Source organism: Aulonocara sp. 'chitande type north' Nkhata Bay, linkage group LG12 (assembly GCF_057382095.1).
Source record: "Aulonocara sp. 'chitande type north' Nkhata Bay isolate Kocher_YH1m ecotype deep benthic linkage group LG12, A_spYH_male_GT1.1, whole genome shotgun sequence".
NCBI lineage: Eukaryota > Metazoa > Chordata > Actinopteri > Cichliformes > Cichlidae > Aulonocara > Aulonocara sp. 'chitande type north' Nkhata Bay.
The window spans coordinates 9792079-9813311 of NC_141355.1; the positions used below are offsets into that span (position 1 = coordinate 9792079).

The 21233-nt window shown below is 40.1% G+C and overlaps 1 protein-coding gene across 2 annotated transcripts in view; it reads right to left on the reverse strand.

Annotated features, from left to right (window-relative positions):
- Positions 1-21233, reverse strand: part of LOC147316932 (netrin receptor UNC5D-like) — a 310246-nt gene that overhangs the window by 19370 nt on the left and 269643 nt on the right. For both annotated transcript variants that reach the window (XM_086313478.1, XM_086313477.1), the window contains 2 exons: positions 18046-18273; positions 7301-7450 (listed from right to left, as the gene is read on the reverse strand). In XM_086313478.1, the coding sequence (XP_086169604.1) occupies positions 7301-7450; positions 18046-18273 (378 nt within the window). The remainder of the gene's footprint in view (positions 1-7300; positions 7451-18045; positions 18274-21233) is intronic.

The window sequence follows — 21233 nt, forward strand, 5'->3', positions numbered from 1 at the left end:
AAAGGTTTGTCGCCGCCGCTGGCATCGTGGCCGCCCTCCGGACTTCTGTTGCCACCCCCGCCTTCTGCGTGGACGACCTCCTACGCGCCGCCACTGCCTTCCGCATTGCCGGCCTCCAGAACTGCATTCGCGCCGCCGTTGCCGTCCGCACGGTTGGCCCCCGGACCTGCTCCGTCGCCGCCGTTGCCGTGTGCACGGTCGGCCTCCTGAACTGTTTGCCCGTCGCCGCCGTTGCCGTGTGCACGGTCGGCCTCCTGAACTGTTTGCCCGTCGCCGCCGTTGCCGTGTGCACGGTCGGCCTCCTGAACTGTTTGCCCGTCGCCGCCGTTGCTGTGTGCATGGTCGGCCCCCTGACTGTGTTATGGACTAGTGCACAGTCGTGTTTTGGTTCTGGACTCTTGTGCTCCTTGTTTTTTGTTTTTTTTTTTTGTTTGGTCTCTGTCCCTCCTTCCTGGGCCCCCTCCGCCCGCCCTGGTCTGGTGCTCGGTTTTGTTCTGTTTTCTGTTTGGGGCTGTCGGGAGCCAGCCCTTGGAGGGGGGGTACTGTCACGGTTCTGGGTCCGTTGGACCCAGTATTTTGAGTTTATTATGTTTTGGTTTTAGTTTGCATCAGGGATTGTTTTCTTGTTCTCTTGTGGTGTTTATGATGATGATTATTATTTGAGTTTCATGTTTAAGGATTTGTTCTCTGTTGTATCTCACGTTTAGTTTAGTTCAGGTTCCATGTGTCATTCTGTCTGTCTCTCAGTGTCAGGTCTGCGTCTTGGGGTGGTGTTCTCATTTCCTGTTTTATTGTGAAGGTCTGGGTCTCATGTGAGTGTGTTCAGTTTTACCTCTGTCTCGTCTTGTTGATCATTCCCAGCTGTGTCCACCACCTGTGTAATTCCCCTGTGTTTCTCTGGGTGTATTTAAGTCATGTCCTCCGTTATTGTAGTTGCTGGTCCGTCTGTGTATCTACCATGTCTCACCCGTGTGTTCTCCCTGCTGTCCATCATCATTCTCCTCTGCTCATTCTCATTCAGGTTTGTGCTTTGTAGTTTTAGTTGTTTCCCAGTATAGTTTAGTTCTCCGTGTTGCCATTTGCCTCTCCTTTTGTGTCCAATAAATCACCTTTTACACCTTCACGACTGCCTGCGTGTGGATCCTCCTTTTCCTTTTCTACACGGCTCTTCTCACTCGCCGTGACAGGGATATTGTTTGTCCGTGATTTGGAGAGCCCAGCGTGTGCTCCCGACGCAGGGAAAACCAATCCTGCCTTGGCACTTGTGCAGGTGAAGATATGCTTCACCATATTTGGCTTGGAAGGAAGTTGGTTTGGAAACATATTTAGAGGTGCTTCATCTCCTGCTTTGCGTTTGTGTGGGCGCCCCATCAAAAACCTGTCCATAATGTTAGCAGGTTTGGGAAGAGGTTCCCACACTTTGGGAACCTCTGGATTAATCTAAAGGTCAAAGTAATAATGCTGCTATATAGAGCTATTTAAAACTGTTTCTCACTGCCATTGTTTGTACTGAGAACATATAGACATAAAGGGAATGATATATGGGGACTCTAAATATCATATTACTTTATTATGGCTTTGTTATGTACATTACAATAACAGGTTATAACAGTTAGAATACACATCAATGCATAAGTACATGTTTTTGAAAAAATTAAATGAACTGTGTTAAAAAAAAAAAAAAAAAAAAAAAAAATTATTTATTGCTAAAGATTTAAATGATTTACTAAACAATAAAATGGATGCAATACATAAAGCATATTCATAAAAAAATAAAGTTAAAATTGGCTTCAACGGGGTAAATAGGAAAAGCCTTTGCACTTGTTTTTACTGCACTAGAAATGTCTTAAAGTGCATAAAAACCAATGTTATTCCCTTAAAAGTAAATACTTCCCAGAGAGTGAGTGGCCTTGACGGGGATTTGTGCTTTTGGAGTGTTTCGTGTTATAAAAGATTTTTGCCATTTTACCTTTTGTTTAAGTGTATCAGCAACAGGAAATCACAGTAACCACAGCGCCACTTGCTGGTAAAGGTGAGAATGAATAGGAGATTTGTACGAGCAACAGAAAGGCCAGTTTTTGGGGACAATGGATTATAATCAATTTTATATTTGATTCTCTGATATGACTTGTGTTCAACTTTTGTCTCTGCAGCTGTTTTTTTTTTTTTAAATTTTAAAAAAAGATTTGTTGAACTACATGCATGAACAGGCGACATGAATGAATGTTGTAGTAAACAAGGTGATTCCACCACCACTGCAGAGTGCAGCTCGAATTGAAAGCTTTTGCTTGCTGAGCTCACTGTTTAGCAGGTTACCATGCACCAAAAGTGTTGTCATGCCCGCTCATGTGTGGTTTGCTTTGGTGTTGTGTTGGCTTGTCATTCACCTCCTGTCAAGCATAATGTGGCCAGTGAGGTTGGGCTGGGGGCTCTACAGCCATTTGTATTTGCATTTATATTTTTGCACAACTTGCATAAGCAACACATAGGATTACATCAGGGATTGGCTCTTCTTGACCCCCTTCTTGTTTTCAGTGGTGTTGGACAGGCTGATGAGGTCAGGCAGGAGTCTTTTTGAACTATGATGTTTGCAGATGACATTGTGATCTGTAGTGAAAGTAGGGAGCAGGTGGAAGAGTGAAGAGAGTGTTTGCATCCAAAAAACTCCCCAAGAAGAAGATCACAATAAAGAGTGTCCCAGCATTTTATTTGTTTTTATCGTGGCTGACACTGTGTATAAAGCACCCGGACACTACCACATGGTAATTAACACATAATGCACCACCCACAAGTGTGACTGTTGGCAATGATGCTGGTCACTTTTGTGGGCTATGTTGAAGAGTCGACAAAGATTCAACACAGAACTCTAATTGAGTCATAAGGTGGTAGTGAGTGCTACTATAATGCAGGGTTTGGAGACTGTGACACAAGCAAAAAGCCAAGCGCTGAAGGCGTTAAGATTTTTGTTTTCCGTGGTTTAGAGACAAAGTTAGAGAGGCAAGGTTGAGATAGTTTGCACATGTACAGAAGAAGGATGTTGAATATGGAGCTTCCAGGGAAAGACAAGGAGCACAGAGAGGATTCACAGCCATGTAGAGGGTTGGTATGACACTCCAGAATTAAGCATGTTGATTCAGACTTTGTGTGGTAGGAATAAACCATTATTTTTGTGTTTTCCAGAGGAACTAGATTGTATCTCAAAGTTGTGATTACACGCTGAACTGTGAAAATTAACTGTTGCTGATTTCTTGATATGTGCTAAACTGATTTGAGTACTGACTGAATTAAATTTTCTTTTCTGTTGAATCAAATGCAGATGAAGTATTTGTGAAATTCCTGAATTGTCTGTGTCAAAGGTCACGGAGATGAAAGTCTGAACTGCACTTTAAAAAACAAGATACTAGAACTGAATAGACTCTGAAAGCTGGAACGACAGCTACAAAAACCTGGGTTATAATTAAACCACTACTTACTAACTTGAAAAGTTGTACTTTATCTTTTCATTCTTTAAACTGTTTTTAGGGATTTGCATGCACGATTGGAATGCATTCTTCCACTTCTCATTTGCTCTCACAAACCTTGACTCTGGTCGGAGAGATCTGTAAAACACTTTCAGTGCCACATCGAAATGAGATGATTTGGGGCACTGTTCTACACGTGGCCACACCATCACATACACAGCCACTTACATGAGGCAGGATAAAAGGTAAGAGTGGGCTTTGAAGTTTCAGTGATTCCAGGGTTTGATGTATTTATGCATGGAAATAACAACTGTTAAAGAGACAAAGAAGTAGTCATGATAAGATTTGCAAATAGAGCCTGAATCCCAGCAGAGTTACTCTGATAACAGAAGCAGCTGTGCTGTAAGCAGTCTACTGTACGGACGAATTAGGTGCAGACGAAGAAGTTTGCCTTTGATGTATAATTAATTTCAGTGGAGGAGGCACATCTTTGAGGAAATGTCCTTGACCTCTGTTCAACTCCATCTCAGCCATATCTGCATCTTGCAAAGTGACCTGTCTGTGTGGCAGACTTAGCACATGTGGCTTTGATCTGGGCTGCCCAGTGAGGCTCACGACAGAAGATAATGGAATCTGGAAGCATAGGCGAACAGGATGGGGGGGGGTGATGGACGTAGAAAAGCTGGGATGCTCTTTAGCTGACTTGATGTATGGCTCGATGCTCTGCTATTATTCTGCACCTGCTCGGGCGAAGCAGGTTGGCGCTGCCTGCCGTCCTGAGGCCTTCATAAATAAGGCGGTGCAGAGGGTAGGTGTCTTTGAAGCGCTTTCACCCTGTATTTACATCTTTAAGTCACAGCGGTGTTACAGTGAGGACAACAGGTACACAAACAGAGGCCACTGATCTAATACAGTTTGCTCTTAATGGCCCTGAAAGCAAAGCAAACACAGAGCTATTAATCACTGCTCACATCCTTCTTCATGGTCCATGTGTGAAAGAGAGAGAGTGGGTGCCTGTAAGCCACTTTACAGCAGAAGTCACACTAAAAGAGCAGTTTAAAAGACAAAATGGTGCAGAAAGACCAAAAACAAACGTAATTGGAACGTTATAGAGCCTAAATTAATAATTTTCTGCTGTGAGTGTCTTATTATATATGGGGGCATAGCTTAAAGAGGGCCTTGGGTTTGCACCAACCCTCTGAGGGCCCATCAAAATTGTGCTGTCATGTCAATGCAACCATATCACAGTACTGTCAGTAGCTTCCCCATTTTCCAAGGGTTCCCCACAACACATAGACCCACATGTTTGATATGGCACTGATTTTTATACCAAGTTTTCAGTCCTGACCCTATCCTCCCATTAATTATTTTTGTTGTTAATACATGAGCATATCATGGTTTACCTTCCTTTATGAATCTAATAATGACTAATTAAAAAATAGCAACATGAACCTTACTTTTAATATGACATTATCAAGATCAAGATTGTTTTTCCCATGGACTTTTCTTTTTTATTCCCTTTGTTCGCCATCAAAAAGAATACAGATTTCAGGCACTTCCATTTGGACTGTCAGCACTGTGGGTGGACCTTAAGGGTCCAGGGACATAATAAAAGGCAGCTGTGGCTCCTCAGCTGAATTTTACCGACATCCTTTTACAACTAGGTGAAAGCCTTTAACACACATTAGCAACACTTCTCAGTAGTAACAACCAAGCTTATTATTCAGGCAGTGACAGCTTAGTGCATCTGCACCAAAACAATGGAACTAAGGACACCGACCCCACCAGGGCTCAGCAGCTGATGGTGATGTACATTTCACACAATGACTGCAGAGAGCAGGTCATCTACTAATTGAAAGGTTGGTCGTTCGATCCCTGGATGTAGGGAAACGTGCTTGTATGAATGGGCATGAATGGGGGAATGAGACATGTTGTGTAAAATGCTTTGAGTAAAGAATCAGTCCATTTACCATTTACTTCACATTGGCCATGCAGGTCAAATCCAGGAACTACAAAGAGGTTGTGCAGCTAGTTTTAAAGCATGACATCACTTGAAAAAATTTTAATTGTCTGAATTTCTCTCTAAGGTCACAAAGATGTAAAAATATGCTTTACCTAGGACTGATGTATGTATTATAGATCAGAACACCTAAACTGATTAGACAAGAAAGAGATTAGCTGAGCTGCAGCCTAAGCCAGGCTGAACACAAAGAAAACTTAACAGGCTGTTCACATAAACCAAAATCTGAAAGGTTTGTTTGGACCTGACTGGCAAAATGTCAAAAGGACTGCAGGATGTCTTCAGTTCCCTATGATTTATAAATGAAAGCATTTTATATTCAGATGTTTCTTACTTACAAAATAGGAAAATTATACAAATCCATTATGTCTAATGGATTCCATACTCAGAGAAATAGATGAAAATGATTGATTATACAGTAGAATTATTTCCCCTATAACAATATCTCTCTAAAATAAATGAGCTCACACTGAAACCCAAATGGCAACCAATAAAAAGCAGAACATCACAATCATTTAATAACATTTAAAAATGTAGCCTTGACAACTTATGGGGAGGTAAGAAAATAATAAACCTTATTTCACTAAAATTGTGCAATGTATTATTGTGTATAAATATTACTGGAGTAATGAGTCAGTTGTCTGCTTAGGTATTAAATGTCATTTTGTTTATAACAAAAAAAGAAAGATTCCCTTTTTTAAGCATAAAAAAGTTTATTTTGATTAATTTGAACTATTTTGTGGCGAAAGTAACAGTCAATATGAATTTCTTTGTTCCCTTATATTTAAATGTAGATGTATTTTTACATGACAGTCATATCAAAATGTGTTTACAAATGTTCATTTTTATTAGTTTTAATTTTTATTTGGACCAAATATCAGTCTAATCCTGGATGGCCATGAGCCGATTATAGATGATTTGTCAGCTCATTGACTGTTGTCTACTACACCTAACACCTATGTAGGGTCCTCTTTATTTTCATTCTAGCAGACCATTTTTTGTTTCAAAAATCTGTTTTATTGTTTTGTTCAGTTGTTTTTTCTATAATGTAGAAAATAACCATTTTATTTTTTTAATTACCTTCAAGTTATAACAGCAAAGCTGTGACACCAACAGTGAATCAGCTGATGGTACCAAAAACTGGAGTGTGCAAACTGATACTGTCTTTGTGAGTAAAAGTGGGTAACCAATAAGTATAAAGAAATATTCTATACAAAAAGAAAAGATAAGCTAATTCTGACAGCTAAGTAACAATTACTTGCTGCTGCCTGAAGTAATGTCAAGTAGTGAGAAATACTGCTTGTGTTAAAACATTTTTTAAAAAGAAACAACAAAATTGAAATAATATTCACAGATAATATTTAAGTAATCTCAAAAGGCGATTTAAATTTACACACACAAAATGTCATAATGTCATCTACATAAAAATTCTTTTTCATAACGTCAGCTTAAAAAATTTAAACGAGGCCATAATATGGACCTCGTATATACTGTTGATCTTAATTAAATGTTAAGTGCTAATGTTACTAATGTTAATGAAAAGTGAACGACAATAAAGTTCCCTCAATAAGCATCTTACAACGTGGTTACCAGATCCAACAGTACAGTAATTAAAGCCAACTAGATAATCCCTAAAATTCATTAACAGGAAAAACAGGTATAAACACTCCTCAGACTGCTGCTTAATAAATCAACCCTGGGAGGAGCAGAATTTGCAGAAACACCGCACTAATTAGCTCGAGGGAACAAACTTGCAAATTACCACTTACATACAGTATATGTTTTCAGTTCATGTTTTGTCACTTCCTGCTGTGGTTACCTGACATGTGGTAAAGGGTTTGATGCTCCATAGAAACTGGGGAACATCCTGGATGGACACCTGCAGGCTGAAGGTGTTCGCTCGGAAAGGCAACATCTTTGGCTCCTCGAGGAGCTGACCGCCTCTGGTCTTCTCTGCAGCCACCACTCCCTGAGGTGGAAAGGAAAGGGAAGAACAGCAGGACAGGCAGAAGATGAGAGAAAAAAGCAGGTTGGAAAGGTCATAACCCAGAAAAAGGGAAAGGGCGGTCAAGGGATGAAAGTAAAGGAAGGTAAAGCAAAGATTAAAAGAAAGGATAGAAAATGACAAAGGCAGAAAGGAAAGCAAAGGTAAAGATGAGAGGTAAAAAGGAAAGGAAAGGAAATGAAAAAAGAAAGCACAAGAGAAGAAAAGAAATATATGGAAACGAATGAGAAAAGGAAGACGAGAGCATGGAGGGAGGAAAGTGAGAGTCAGAAAAACAAGAAAAAGATGAGAAGAAAAAGAATCAGAAATGAGATTACTGCTAGAGAAAAATCAAGAACACAGTGTCCTCCTTCCTTTTTGAATGTACACTACCTTTGCATATCAGCAGAAACACCTGTTGCTAATCCTTTCCTCTGTCACATCCGCTAATTGACTCATCTCAAATATTAGCACAGAGGCAGGCTGCCAGCGACTGACGTCAAGTCTCAACTGAACAAATCTTACAAGTCACACTCTCACATTAGCATCACGTTTGCAGGCTCGATGTGACAGCTTGAAGCTTGAATTTAATGCTGGGGGGGGGACTTGTATGAACTCGGCAGAGGATGGGTACGTGTTTGGCGGGAGGAGGGGTGCAAAGGTCTATCGCCCAAATTGGATTTGTGATGATGAGGGAGCACTTTGATTGTCACTTGCAGGTATTCATCTGTCATCATCGTTCAGTGTGGCAGTGGGATGGTTTGGCGTCTGGCACATCTGTCCTCGGCCACCTCAATCACAAAAGTAAAAAGGACGAGAACAGAGCTGTGACTAATGTCAGGTTTCACTGATTGATTCTGACTGAGTGTCCTTATGTGAAAGGAGTTATCTGTGCATATATGTGTGTGTGTGTGTGTTTGCATGTGTGCTTGCAGAAAAGCATGCTCGGGGCACGTGGCACACTGTGAATGCTGTTGGTGTGAAAACAAATCAGCTGTTGGCAAAATGCAGATAGGATAAAATATGGTGCCACTCCTTTGCCATCTGTCTTTGTTCTTACTCTGTTGGCCTGAGACTAACCCGATCACGCTGGATTTTAGTTGGTTTTCCCCTGTCGCAGCGGGCTAGCTATGATCTGTGGTAACATCCCCACTTTTGAACTGATGTGAAGCTGTCAAGATGCTGTGATTGAAGCCGTCTGTAGACGCTTCCTGATCTGCTGTTTGACACATCACACACCATTGATGTGTCTCAGATCATGTCTTGCACCTAAGGAAATGTCGCAATACCAGTCAAGAATATTAAAGCCTTCCAGAAGAATAAAGTATCAAAGTGGAAGGAGGAATTCAAAACATTCAAAGACATTTAGCCCTCATCCTACTGACTGAGGTCCACGGAGACCCCAGAGGTATATGTTTTGCAGTATCTCTTAGACGTCTTTTTTATTATTTCAACTTTTTTAATGGTTTTGTCAATCAATTCATTTCGAATGATGCCACATCACTGTTTTCTAGTTATGTTTTAATTACTGCTTTGCAAAAATACAAATGCTTTGGAGTCCCAGGGAGACCCCTGTCAAAAGCATCCAATTAAGCAAACTCAGATGCTGTCGGTGCATTTATCCTCTGGGTGGGCAACTTCCCAGGCTGAAAGCTATCAGAATTGTCTGATCTACTTGAGAGGGCATAAAAATCAGAGCCATTACAGACACATTGCAAGCCTTAATCCAAGTAACAATGACCCTCCTGGGAGTGAGAAAAGCTCCACCTGCTCATATGACTGTCCAATGCTTAGCTGAAAAATCTACTCCAAAAAGGTGTTACCTTTGCTCCTGAAACAGATATACAAGAACCTAGCAACTGTTTGGTCTCCCATATGCTGATGTGGATGAGAAAGGATGAAACGATGCGAGAATCTGTGTGCATTAACTGACTGCAATGTGTGTTTAACTAGTTGTTTTCAGTTTCTAGACCCCGTACAATCATAAGAGATCTCATTTTGCACTGCCAAGCATAAGTTAGGCTCTGTCTTGGTTGGTGTTTCTCTCTACCACAGCTGCCTTTTGTCATCAATTCTGTTCAAAATCTCTATGGGCAGAATTTCTAGCAGCAACGAAGGTGTGGAGGGTGTTAAGTTTGGTGCTCTCAGGATGTTGTCTGCTTTTTGCCGATAATGTACTTATATTCACCTGGGGCATTTTGCAGTCAGATGTCATGTGAATTGGAGTAATTAGCACCTCCAAGTCTGAAGCCATGGTCCTAAGCCAGAAAAGGGCTCACTCTGGGCTCTGAAGCAAATCTGGAAACTGGAAAGTGATCCAAATGAGCTTCCTCTGAACGGTAGGGTAAGCTCAGTCATTTGGGAGGAGCTCAGACTAGAGCTGCTACTCCTCCACAAAAGTAACCAATTAAGATTGTCTGGGCAACGGACCAGAATTTATCCTGGGCACCTCCTAGGTGAGGTTTTTTATCACTGGTCTGGCTGGTTGTGTTTATTTCAATTATTTTTTATCTGGGTCAAAATGACCCCAACAGAAAATTCTCAAATGAAAAATTAATTCATTAAGTTGTCACGGTTCTGGGTCGACCCAGTGCATCTAGATTTCTGGACTTTATAGTGTTTGAAAAATTCTGTTGATTCTTGGATTCATTTACCTTAAGGTGAATGTTTGTTTAGGTGATGTTTAGGTGAGCCCCCAGTTTTTAGTTATCTTTAGTTTTTCCTCCCTTCATGTCTAACCTTCTGTGAGTCAGTCTTGCTTTTATGTCTATTCCCCTTTTTTATGTCCAGTCTGTCTCTGTCTGTCTCACTCTTTCAGCTCAGTCATGTCCCTGTCTGGTCTGTGTTCTCCCCAGCCTGTCATGTCTCCATGTCTGTTTATCCCCATTACCAGTGTCTACTTCACTTGTCTTAATCTGGGTCTTGCCCCTTTGTGTCTGTGTGTCCTCCCCAGCATCCCCTGTGTGTAGTCAGTTGTCTGGTTGCAGCGTTTGTGAACAGCAGTTTTCAGATCTTGCCACAGATTCTCGATTGGATTTAGATCTGGACTTTGACTGGGCCATTCCAACACATGGATATGTTTTGTTTTAAACCATTCCATTGTTGCCCTGGCTTTATGTTTAGGGTCGTTGTCCTGCTGGAAGGTGAACCTCCGCCCCAGTCTCAAGTCTTTTGCAGACTCCAAGAAGTTTTCTTCCAGGATTGCCCTGTATTTGGCTCCATCCATCTTCTCATCAACTCTGACCAGCTTCCCTGTCCCTGCTGAAGAGAAGCACCCCCAGAGCATGATGCTGCCACCACCATATTTGACAGTGGGGATGGTGTGTTCAGAGTGATGTGCAGTGTTAGTTTTCCACCACACATAGCGTTTTGCATTTTGGCCAAAAAGTTCCATTTTGGTCTCATCTGACCAGAGCACCTTCTTCCACATGTTTGCTGTGTCCCCCACATGGCTTGTGGCAAACTGCAAATGGGACTTCTTATGGTTTTCTGTTAACAATGTCTTTCTTCTTGCCACTCTTCCATAAAGGCCAACCTTGAGCAGTGCACGACTAATAATTGTCCTATGGACAGATTCCCCCACCTGAGCTGTAGATCTGCAGCTCGTCCAGAGTCACCATGGGCCTCTTGGCTGCATTTCTGATCAGCGCTCTCCTTGTTCGGCCTGTGAGTTTAGGTGGACGGCCTTGTCTTGGTAGGTTTACAGTTTTGTGCCATACTCCTTCCATTTCTGAATGATCACTTGAAAAGCGCTCCATGGGATGTTCAAGGCTTGGGAAATCTTTTTGTAGCCTAAGCCTGCTTTAAATTTCTCAATAACTTTATCCCTGACCTGTCTGGTGTGTTCTTTGGACTTCATGGTGTTGTTGCTCCCAATATTCTCTTAGACAACCTCTGAGGCCGTCACAGAGCAGCTGTATGTGTACTGACATTAGATTAAACACAGGTGCACTCTATTCAGTCATTAGCACTCATCAGGCAATGTCTATGGGCAACTGACTGCACTCAGACCAAAGGGGGCTCAATAATTACGCACACCCCACTTTGCAGTTATTTATTTGTAAAAAATGTTTGGAATCATGTATGATTTTCGTTCCATTTCTCACCTGTGCACCACTTTGTATTGGTCTTTCACGTGGAATTCCACTAAAATCAATTCATGTTCGTGGCTGTAATGTACGGAGCCCCGCAGGGGACATGGGAGAAAAAAAATTAAGACAGACTTTTGCGAGATCTCGCAAAACAAACTTGCAAAAGTTTTGCGAGTTTCATACATCTCCGAAAACGTCGGAGCACTTTTACAAATATGTGATGTCTTGTAAACCGAGCAGATATCTGACGTTTACACAACTACATTCACACCTCAAAATATCTTAAAAGTGTATTTTGTGACCCAGAAAGAGTAATATTACAACTAAGTAGCTGCTGCCATTGTTGGGAGACTTTTGCGAGATCCCGAATTTGTTTTGCGAGATCCCGAGTTAGTTTTGCGAAATCTCGCAAGTCTGTCTTAATTTTTTTTCCGCCCATGTCCCCTGCGGGGCTCCGTAGTAATGTGACAAAATGTGGAAAAGTTCAAGGGGGCTGAATACTTTTGCAAGCCACTGTATGTATTGTCCCAATCTCCCCTTATCCTGTGCCGGAAAGTCAGTTCTTCCACCATGTGTTTTGCTCATGTTTCATATTACAGTTTAGTTTTCTGTTAGCAAAAGTCTTAGTCTCCTTTTGCCTTTTGTTTTCTGTTTTTGTATGAATTCATTGAGCCTTAGTAAGCAGCTCACTTAAAATTAGTCTAGTCTCCAAGCGTCTGCATTTGGGTCCTCTCTCCAAAACGTAATCAGCGTCAAACAGATCGTGAAACAAGCAGGTTAGATTATTGCATCACTCTATTTGCAAGACTCCCTAAATCATCAGTAAAAAGTGGAAATTCAACCACATTACCCCAGTATTTAAATTACTTCACTGACTCCCACTACAATGCAGAATTACCTTTAAAATGATTTTAATAGTTATGGTTTGCTCCCCCCCCCCAGTACGTCTCTGACTTGCTCACTGTCAGACCTCTCAGGTCATCAGGTACAGATCTTTTAACTGTTCCCAGAATCAGATCTACGTGTATTTAAGGCACTTTCAGTTATTGTGGTCTTGTTCTTTGGAACAAGCTGCCTGCTGACCATAGATCAATTACATCTGTGTGTACATTTAAAAACAGACTAAAAATCGTTCTGGTCACACACTTACACTCAGTAGTTGTTTTTTGTTTTACTGTAAACCCTCACTGTTTTTTAATGTCTAAATTTTCTGTTTTAAGCTTTTTGAGTTTTCACGTAATGAAATGTGCTATATAAATAAAATTGTCATTGTCAATAATTACATAACTAATAATTCTAGAAGTACAAGTGAGTTTTGCTAGGATTATTTTGCTACTATGATTGCATCTTACAGTAAATAATGCTTGGGGTCCCCAGGATCCCCTGTCATTAGTCCATTTATATATAGTCCATATAAATGTAGTGGTATGATGAGCATTAGAGTGAATTTCTCCAAGGACATTGTTGAATGACAGATTGATTAAACCAATAACACAAAAGATGAGTATGTATAAGTGCAACAAGCCTTTACAGATGACAGCGGAAAGAGAAGGAAAGAGACTTGACTAAGACTTCCAAGCTTCATTTAAGGTAAAAAAAAAAAAAAATTACAGAACTTAAAATTCTACAGGGTCAATGCCATGATCCTGTCTGATAGCAGACTAGTCTTCCAGCTGCATAATTTTCTCAAGTACGGCTGCAACAATCAGGAAATATAAAATGTGAATAATTTTAATGATGTGAAATTTCTAAGACTATACAACATTTTTTTAAGATAGGAGCAACTATTTTCAACATAAAGTGGAGTAATGAGAGAAGTTAGACTTCTTATGAGAGTTTCGTAAACCAAGATTATCTTTTCTTTGTCTGTCTGTCATGCGTTCACATTAACACATTTATATCAGCTCAGTGTGAGAGTCTTAACTGTAGGGCCATTTTACTTACCTTCACTGTTTGGAGGTTAGAGTGTTGTATAGCAACTAAACCCCAGCTGCAAACTCATCACCTTTCAGAGGTATGCATTTTTTAAAAAATCTTACCCACATAAACTGTGGATGAAAATTTAATTCAAGGGTGAAAATCTGGTGCTTTGCACCGCGGTCTAATTAAGGGATTAATTAATGGCCTATTCATTATACTTTGTGAATGTATAATCATGTTTTTACTGCTCAAAAACAATAAACAAATAGGATTTAGTCTCTCTATTTTTTGGACTTGGTCTGTTTTCCTTTAGCCGGCAAAATAACATTTCAAACATGCTTAGTGCAATTTGAAACACATCAATTTGTCAACTGTAACTCCTCCTCCTCATGGCAGATGGCAAATAATCTTGTTTGCAATGTGGGTGAAATAGGCTCTGGGTATGTGCTTAAGACACGTCACGTTTTGTTACCTTTCCTGATGTGCTGTTAAAACACTCACATTATGCTTCTGAATGAAGTGATGGAAGGTCACAAGGATCTATTGTGATAAAAAGCATTGGATTAATTTTTAGAAGTTATTTCTATCTGATGTTAAAATTCAGGAGTGATTCTCTGCCAAGGCTAAAGACTAAAGGTTGAGGTGAAAAGTATTTTCTAGGAGCATTTTCATTGCTAGGAAAGGTCTGCCAGCAGAATACTAATGTAGGTGGTATTTTCAGGTAGCAAGTTTTATCCACCTTCTCTCCAACATGACTAAATGCTGTGGCCTTGGACATGGACTTACTTTTGGTGGAGGGGGTTGCTCATTCCTAAGGAACAAGACACTCTCTTTTTGCCTTTGTTGTTACAAGTTGGTGATATAAGACTTGTTAATGGCTAAATTCAAAATTAGGTGGTTTTTAAAGGGTCAGTGATGCTGAAGATTGAGAAAACAAAAAAAGTAACATGTCTTCCAAATACTTATTTTCTGTGTATAAGAGCTAATAGAGTTATGCACTGATGGACCACAAAAATAAAACCATGGTGGTAAAATGAACATCATCTGCTTGGGAATCTTGGGTCATGGCATTCATGTGGAGGTTGCTTTAAAATACACCACACACCCTAAACACTGATGGAGACCAATCACACCCTAGAGCTGCAACAGCGCTGCCCGATAGCCGGATAATGTGCATGCCACACTGCAAAATCTGCTTAGGAAGAGAGAAACATGAAGAAGACCCCAAGGCAACTTCCCATACATCATGCACCCACTGAATGCTGAGAAATGTCCGGGACACAGCTCCAAAAGATTCCAAGTATCTTTTAGAGCTGTCATCATCTACCAATTTACTGGTGCCGTGATGTAGTTTTTGTATTTATTTAGCACCAAGTGTGAATGTGGGCATCTTCATGTGTAAACCACTGTATGTAACAAAGGTCTTAGAAGAGATGCAAAACATAAAGAATGACATTGCATGTTTGTTTTTTCCATTTGTTTTTTTCATATTTCTTTTCATACGTTGTGCTGCGTCAAAGAAAACAGAATCCTGCAATTTCTCTTTTTCTGTTTTTTGTTTTCAACTAGAAAAAAGAAAAGAAAAATAGCTCTGTCACACAAGTGTTTGTGTTGCATGAGGCTTCCTGTTGATCCAGAATCCCGGTCTGTGATTGACTTTGTGCTGGAGCATGGGAAACACACAGCAGAGATGTGGCGCTAACAAACAGGAGCCCAGGGGACATGCTAAAGTCTGGCATCTGCTCGGCAGGCTGGGAATTCATAAACCAAATCCAGAATGCATTTTAAAGCCAGCTGCCGCTGATGTTGGCAGCATGGCAGAAGGTTGGTCAGGAGGTAGTCAGTCACGAAGCTCGCTATGCTCTGTTCAGCTCTGTCTTCCTTTACTCAAGCTCTCTCAGGAGGATGGAGAACTTGATTTCCCTCATGTTCACTGATGAAATTTCAATGATTAAAACCCTATAGGTTGCTGAAGGATAATCAAATCAAATGAGATTTTTAGAAAAGAATGATTGGTGAACGTTTGAATGGGAGCGATTACAGTACGGCACACTATGTCTGACTCTATTAAAAGAACAAGAAGAGCATCCATCAAGTTGCTACAGAGTGTTTAAAACACTGCTGTATTGTTTCTCTGTGGTAATGAATGTGCAATCACTCGTATCTGAAAGTGCACACATTGCGGTCCCTGCTGCCTCAGAGAGCGCAGGCAACAACCACACACAAGATGCTCATTGTGAATGTGGGCCACGGCCTACAGTGCAATCTGCACTCTCCTTGCAGAGTGGAAAATATTCATCTTTGTGTTTAACGGTATAAATACATAGCTAAAGTGTTGGTGGACATTTGCAAAAAGACTGAACTTTCAATTTGAGAGTCCTGGAAATTAAGTCAGCAAATACAACACAACATGAAAATCACTTAACAATGGCACGAGGCGAGAAAAAAAAAAATTAAGCCATTTGCAGAGCTTAACTTTGTTTGTTTTGTTGTTGTCTACATAGACAGAAATTTACATTTAACAGTTACTGTTACATTTGCACTCAGCAACCTTCATGTTCTATAGCTTGAATGCAACCAGCTGGCAGCCAGCTGACTCGAGTCCCTTGGAGTTGTGTTCATAGACAAAGACTCATTCAGACTGGATTTGTAAATTAGACAACAATTATTTGCAAACATTGCACAATCTCTCTGAGAGTGATTGCAGTTTTTTAAAGTCAAACTGCAACTGTGTGCAGAAAGGTTGCGTCCTAACAGGCTACCTGTGCAATCACCTTGTGGTCAAAAGCAGTCGTGGACTGTGCAATACTCTCAAGCTGTGCAACCATTTAGTCACCACAAGTTGCAATTAGTTGCAGAATTTTGGAAAAATAATTAATATAATCACCAGAAGCCACCCATCTTTTTTCAAGATGTATAGAGGAGGCCGCTGTCTTATTTTTACCCATGTGACTGAATGATTACCTTGCTCTGAATTAGGTGTTAGCTTGATCAAGATGTCTTGCTGTTAATGTCCAGTGTTGGATGGTTTTTCAATAGAGTTGTTTTACTGCAGGTTTTCTCTTATGCAGTCTCTTTCAACCAAAATAACGATGGCGGACATGTTCACCTTGAGGTTTCAAAACGTGAGTTTAGAAGCCAACAGGTGACATCACAGCAGCTACATCCATCTTTTATACTGTCAATAGCTGGAACTGAATTTGTGAAATTTCCTTTTTAAAAGCTGGGAATACAACACAATAAAATCCTACCATAGGTGTAAAACATGACAAATAATGTCTTCTTTTGTTGATCATGGCCAGAAAAGGTGTGCTAATAGTTCAAAGTCAAACTCTGTACTGTACCACAATAGAGGGTGCAAGGTATGACTAGAGCATTTAGCTGAAAAAACAGTTTATGTAGATCCAGCAGATAGAAATCAGCCAAGTCTGTTATGTACGGATTTGTTTTTATTGATTTGGAAGTGAAAGTAGAAAACCCAAATGACAACTGCTGACGAACATCAGGACAGAGAACTAGCAGGAGGTTTGCGCAGCTCAAAGATTATGCTTCACTAAACACACCAGTGGAAACAGCATATACTACAAGACCTGAAAAAAAGGTTTGTATCTATGTGTATATGTGTGTGTGTGTGTGTGTGTGTGTGTCTTTGTTGGAGTGAGGGGGGCACTTTCTCAGAGTAAGATTGATTGCATGGAAGTCCATTTATTTCATCAAGGCAAGTGTCAGACCAAAAAACATCAGTGATCCTTTAAATCTGCACTAACCTGAAAATTTCTGGCCACCTATGGGCAGGGCGTAACATATGACTGATGTCATAACGCCTTTCAAAGTTGACACTACTAAAAGTTTTTTGTAAGGTGGCAATTTTCACTTTTTAAAGTCTCTACAAGCACATAAAGGTAATGTGACTGTTAGACGACTAAATCCATCACTTGCTAACTCAGAGTGCTTGCCTTTAGATTACTATAAGTAGCTGCCTGCCTTTTGAGAGTAAACAGAAACAGTAAAGTTGTGGATCATGTACCCAAATTTTTTTTTAAAAAAAAGAAGGGCAAAAACATGTAAAGGGAAATGCTACTAAGAAACAAACCTGCATGAATGTACTGGGTTTACATATAGAAATGAGCAATATGTGTAATAAACCCTTCATTGGTGGAGTTGTAAGTATGTCTTGTAAATGTATTTCCGTAAGATGCTGGCATTACAGCTACGACCCATTTCAAATGTTCCATATATAAACATTTTACCTGACACATTCTTTTTGTACATTAAAAAATAAAATAACCTCCAATAAATGAGAGATCAAATAAAACCGGGAACTACCTCAAAGCATAGGGGAGTGCAGCCATACATCCAAAGGTTCCACTTTAGCAGCTGTTTTTAAATACACCAGTCCAGCACTAAATTAGTTTTGCCCTGGGAATTAGCAGTTTATAATGTCAGGTTTAGTGCAAGGAAGCTAAACCCTAGTCAGGCCTTTATTACTGGCCTCTTGCAGATAAATTAGACCCTGGACAGCACATGGAAAGCACAATCATAGCTCAACCATGAACAAAAAGGGCGCACCTGAAAGGCATGTGGCGTGTCGTCCACACAGTACACCCGCAAGGTGTAGCTCATGGAGCCAACCTCCATGGTTCCGAACACAGCCAGCTTCAGCCTCTTGATGGCAGCCTGCGTCAGGGGCTCACCCACGAGGGCGTAAGAACCTGGCTGGTCCAGCAGCAAGTGGCAGCTTGTCGAGTCCATCAGGCAATAACATGAGGTGGATTCCTCCTCCACTGACATCACTTCCTGTCACAGAAAAAGAGGTGAAACACATGAAGACATTATCTTTAATCAATTCACGTATATATGTTAACAAATGTAATTCAGTCAGGAGAAGCTTTAGCCCATCAGCATTAATTTATATTTGTCAGCATGCCACTGTCCAGCGTTTATTCTATAGAATAAAGGTGATGAGAGGATAGCTTTTTACACTTCCAGTAGAAAAAACAAAGACTAATGACTGATTCAATTAGATGTGGAACTTAAGGACGAAATGGTGTGGTGGTAGATTGCAAAGAGGCTTGCAGACTAAAGCAGCTTAAAATCCTCATGTGTTTGCCTGTTGGATGTGTAGAGGAGTGTTAGGTGAGCCATCGGTTGATGTGGCTCATGAGCTTGACTTTTGTGCTCGACTTCGCCTAATTCATGTAACCCTGACCTCAAAGCATTAGATCATGGGTGTCCAACTCCAGGCCTCGAGAGTCGGTGTCCTGCAGGTTTTAGATGTCCTTGATCCATCACAGCTGATTTAAATGGCTAAATTACCTCTGCAACATTTCTTGAAGTTCTCCAGAGGCCTAATAAACTAATCATTTGATTCAGGTGTGTTGACCCAGTGTGATATCTAAAACCTACAGGACACCGGCTCTCAAGGCCTGGAGTTAGCCACCCCTGCATTAGATACTAAAATGGTGTATTTTATCATCTTTACTCATATGATTGGAGCAGAATTGGCTGAAATGATTGGCCTCCTAGGCCTCGACCTTGGGCACTAACAATGAAGGTCAAGGTCAAATTATTAGCCAACCTAGGTACTCATGTCACCCAAGCCTAGCCTAGTTTTCAAGTTTGAAGACCATCCATAAACAATTGGGGGTAATGTAGGTATGTTTTTACTGATTTTCATATTTGGTGTGACCTTGATTTTGACATTGACCTGATTTTCACCAAACACTGGTATTTACCATCACACAAAATTTGAAAATGATATGTTGTACACTGTGGACACTACACTGCTAATAAACAGACAGACAGATACTCCCTCCTTTCAGAGGGATAATAGGAATAATAGTATAGTCTTTAACAGATTTTTGTTGTTACTCATCTGATAAATGTCTTTAATGTCTTAATCTTAATGTCTAATGTCGCTCCTGAGAGTGAGATATAACACAAGAAACAATAGATGTGATCATGTAGGAAAAAGCCAGTTAATCGCAAACTGTCAGTCAGTTTTTATTATGCTGTTTTAAAATGTTTTAGGAAATACTGCATTTCTGAACAGAACTGCACTCATCAATAACTGAGAGCAAAATCTGTGATACCACTGTGATCCATAGTCAAAATTATTACAAGCCTTTGACACATTGCTTTTTACACACAGATCTTCTTAAACTACCATACATAAACTCTAAGAGTAAGCATATACTTGAAAAAACAAGTTGGATTTAGGGAATCTCTTTAGGCCTAACCTGTAAACTCATTTAGCTAAAAATCTAATGTAAATATTTCATCATTTCTGTGTTGAGCTGCTCCACCACAGAGGTCCCTGCACTGGGAGAAAGGCTGTACCTCTTATTAAAACACAAAAATCAAATCCAAGAAAGTGCAGTACACATTATAGGACAGTAAACAATAAAAAAGCAGACAGAAAACAGGTTAAAAGCCAGAAAAATAAACATAAAAAAACAAAAATAAAAGAAGGAATTATCTAAAAAATTGAAAACATGCATATGAGATTACCTAAGTTCAAAATTCATGCTTTACACACTGAGCTATTTTCTGTTGATTAGAAGTGTAACAATAAATTTGGTTCAAAATGACCATGTAGCCAATGTCGTCATCACAAGATGACATGACTCAAGAATACTTGCGCAGGTCCTGTGGTTGTAAACCAAGGTCAATTTTGTATGGCTTTAAAAATAAATAAACACACCTTAAACTCAATTCTATATGCGGCAAGAAATGCAGGGAACCATGAGGTTATATTTCTCTTTTAAAAACATCTACTGTCACCTTTTCATGTTGCCCGTTGCCACAATCTTTTCATAAAGTCTCATAAACAGGTTCATATTCATTATTTTGACACATTTTCAAACTCAGTACTGTGCAGTATGTCCTCTATGCACATCATACACATACTTCCATTTGCAATTTGTATTACAAGTCATTACATACAACACAATTTGCAGTTTCTATACTATTACGGCCTTTTTCCCCCCGGGAAGTGTTTATTGCATATTTCAAGTCAATTTAGTTAACAGACACAAAAAAAGAAGAAACAAGAAAATAAACAGCTCGCAGACTGCAGGGCTCCAATTTTCACTTATTTATTGCTCCCAGAAAGTTACAGCTTTCTGGGAGCAATAAATAATTATTTGCTCATTTCTTCACACAGCACCTGTTTTGGTTTGGTTGTCACGTGATTCAATCACCTGATTAAAAGTTACAAAACTTTAGAACAGCTTCCAATAAAGGATTAGGGTTAGGCAGAATTTATCTTACACGCTTTTCGAGGCTGTTCCACTGCGATACTTATTGCAACAGAGTGAGTCGCTGAGGTAAATATTCATGCCGAGAGCTGGCGAGAGACATCTCAGTAAGAAAACTCTGCAAATGAACTTCTGTATACAGTAGAATGTATTATGGATTCTAGTCCACTGCTGCTGAATAATGATGTACGTAGGTAACATAATGCAGGTTTAAATCACAAAGCAAAAACCCACACAGGTTGTAACCAGTCTCGGGAGAGTGTACAAAAGTATTTCTGACATAACAGATGATGTTAGTACATAGCGGGACGCAAAATAGTCATCATAAACAATGCTGAGTGTTTTATTTATGAGGCAGCAACAGCAACTGGAAAGCAGTTCTATTTTCTCCAAACCTCACTCAAAGGGAACATACTTGAAGACAAACTGTGAATGGTATATGATTAGCAAAGATTTGTGTAAACCTACTCCCCAGACAAAAGGAATCAGAATAATCCA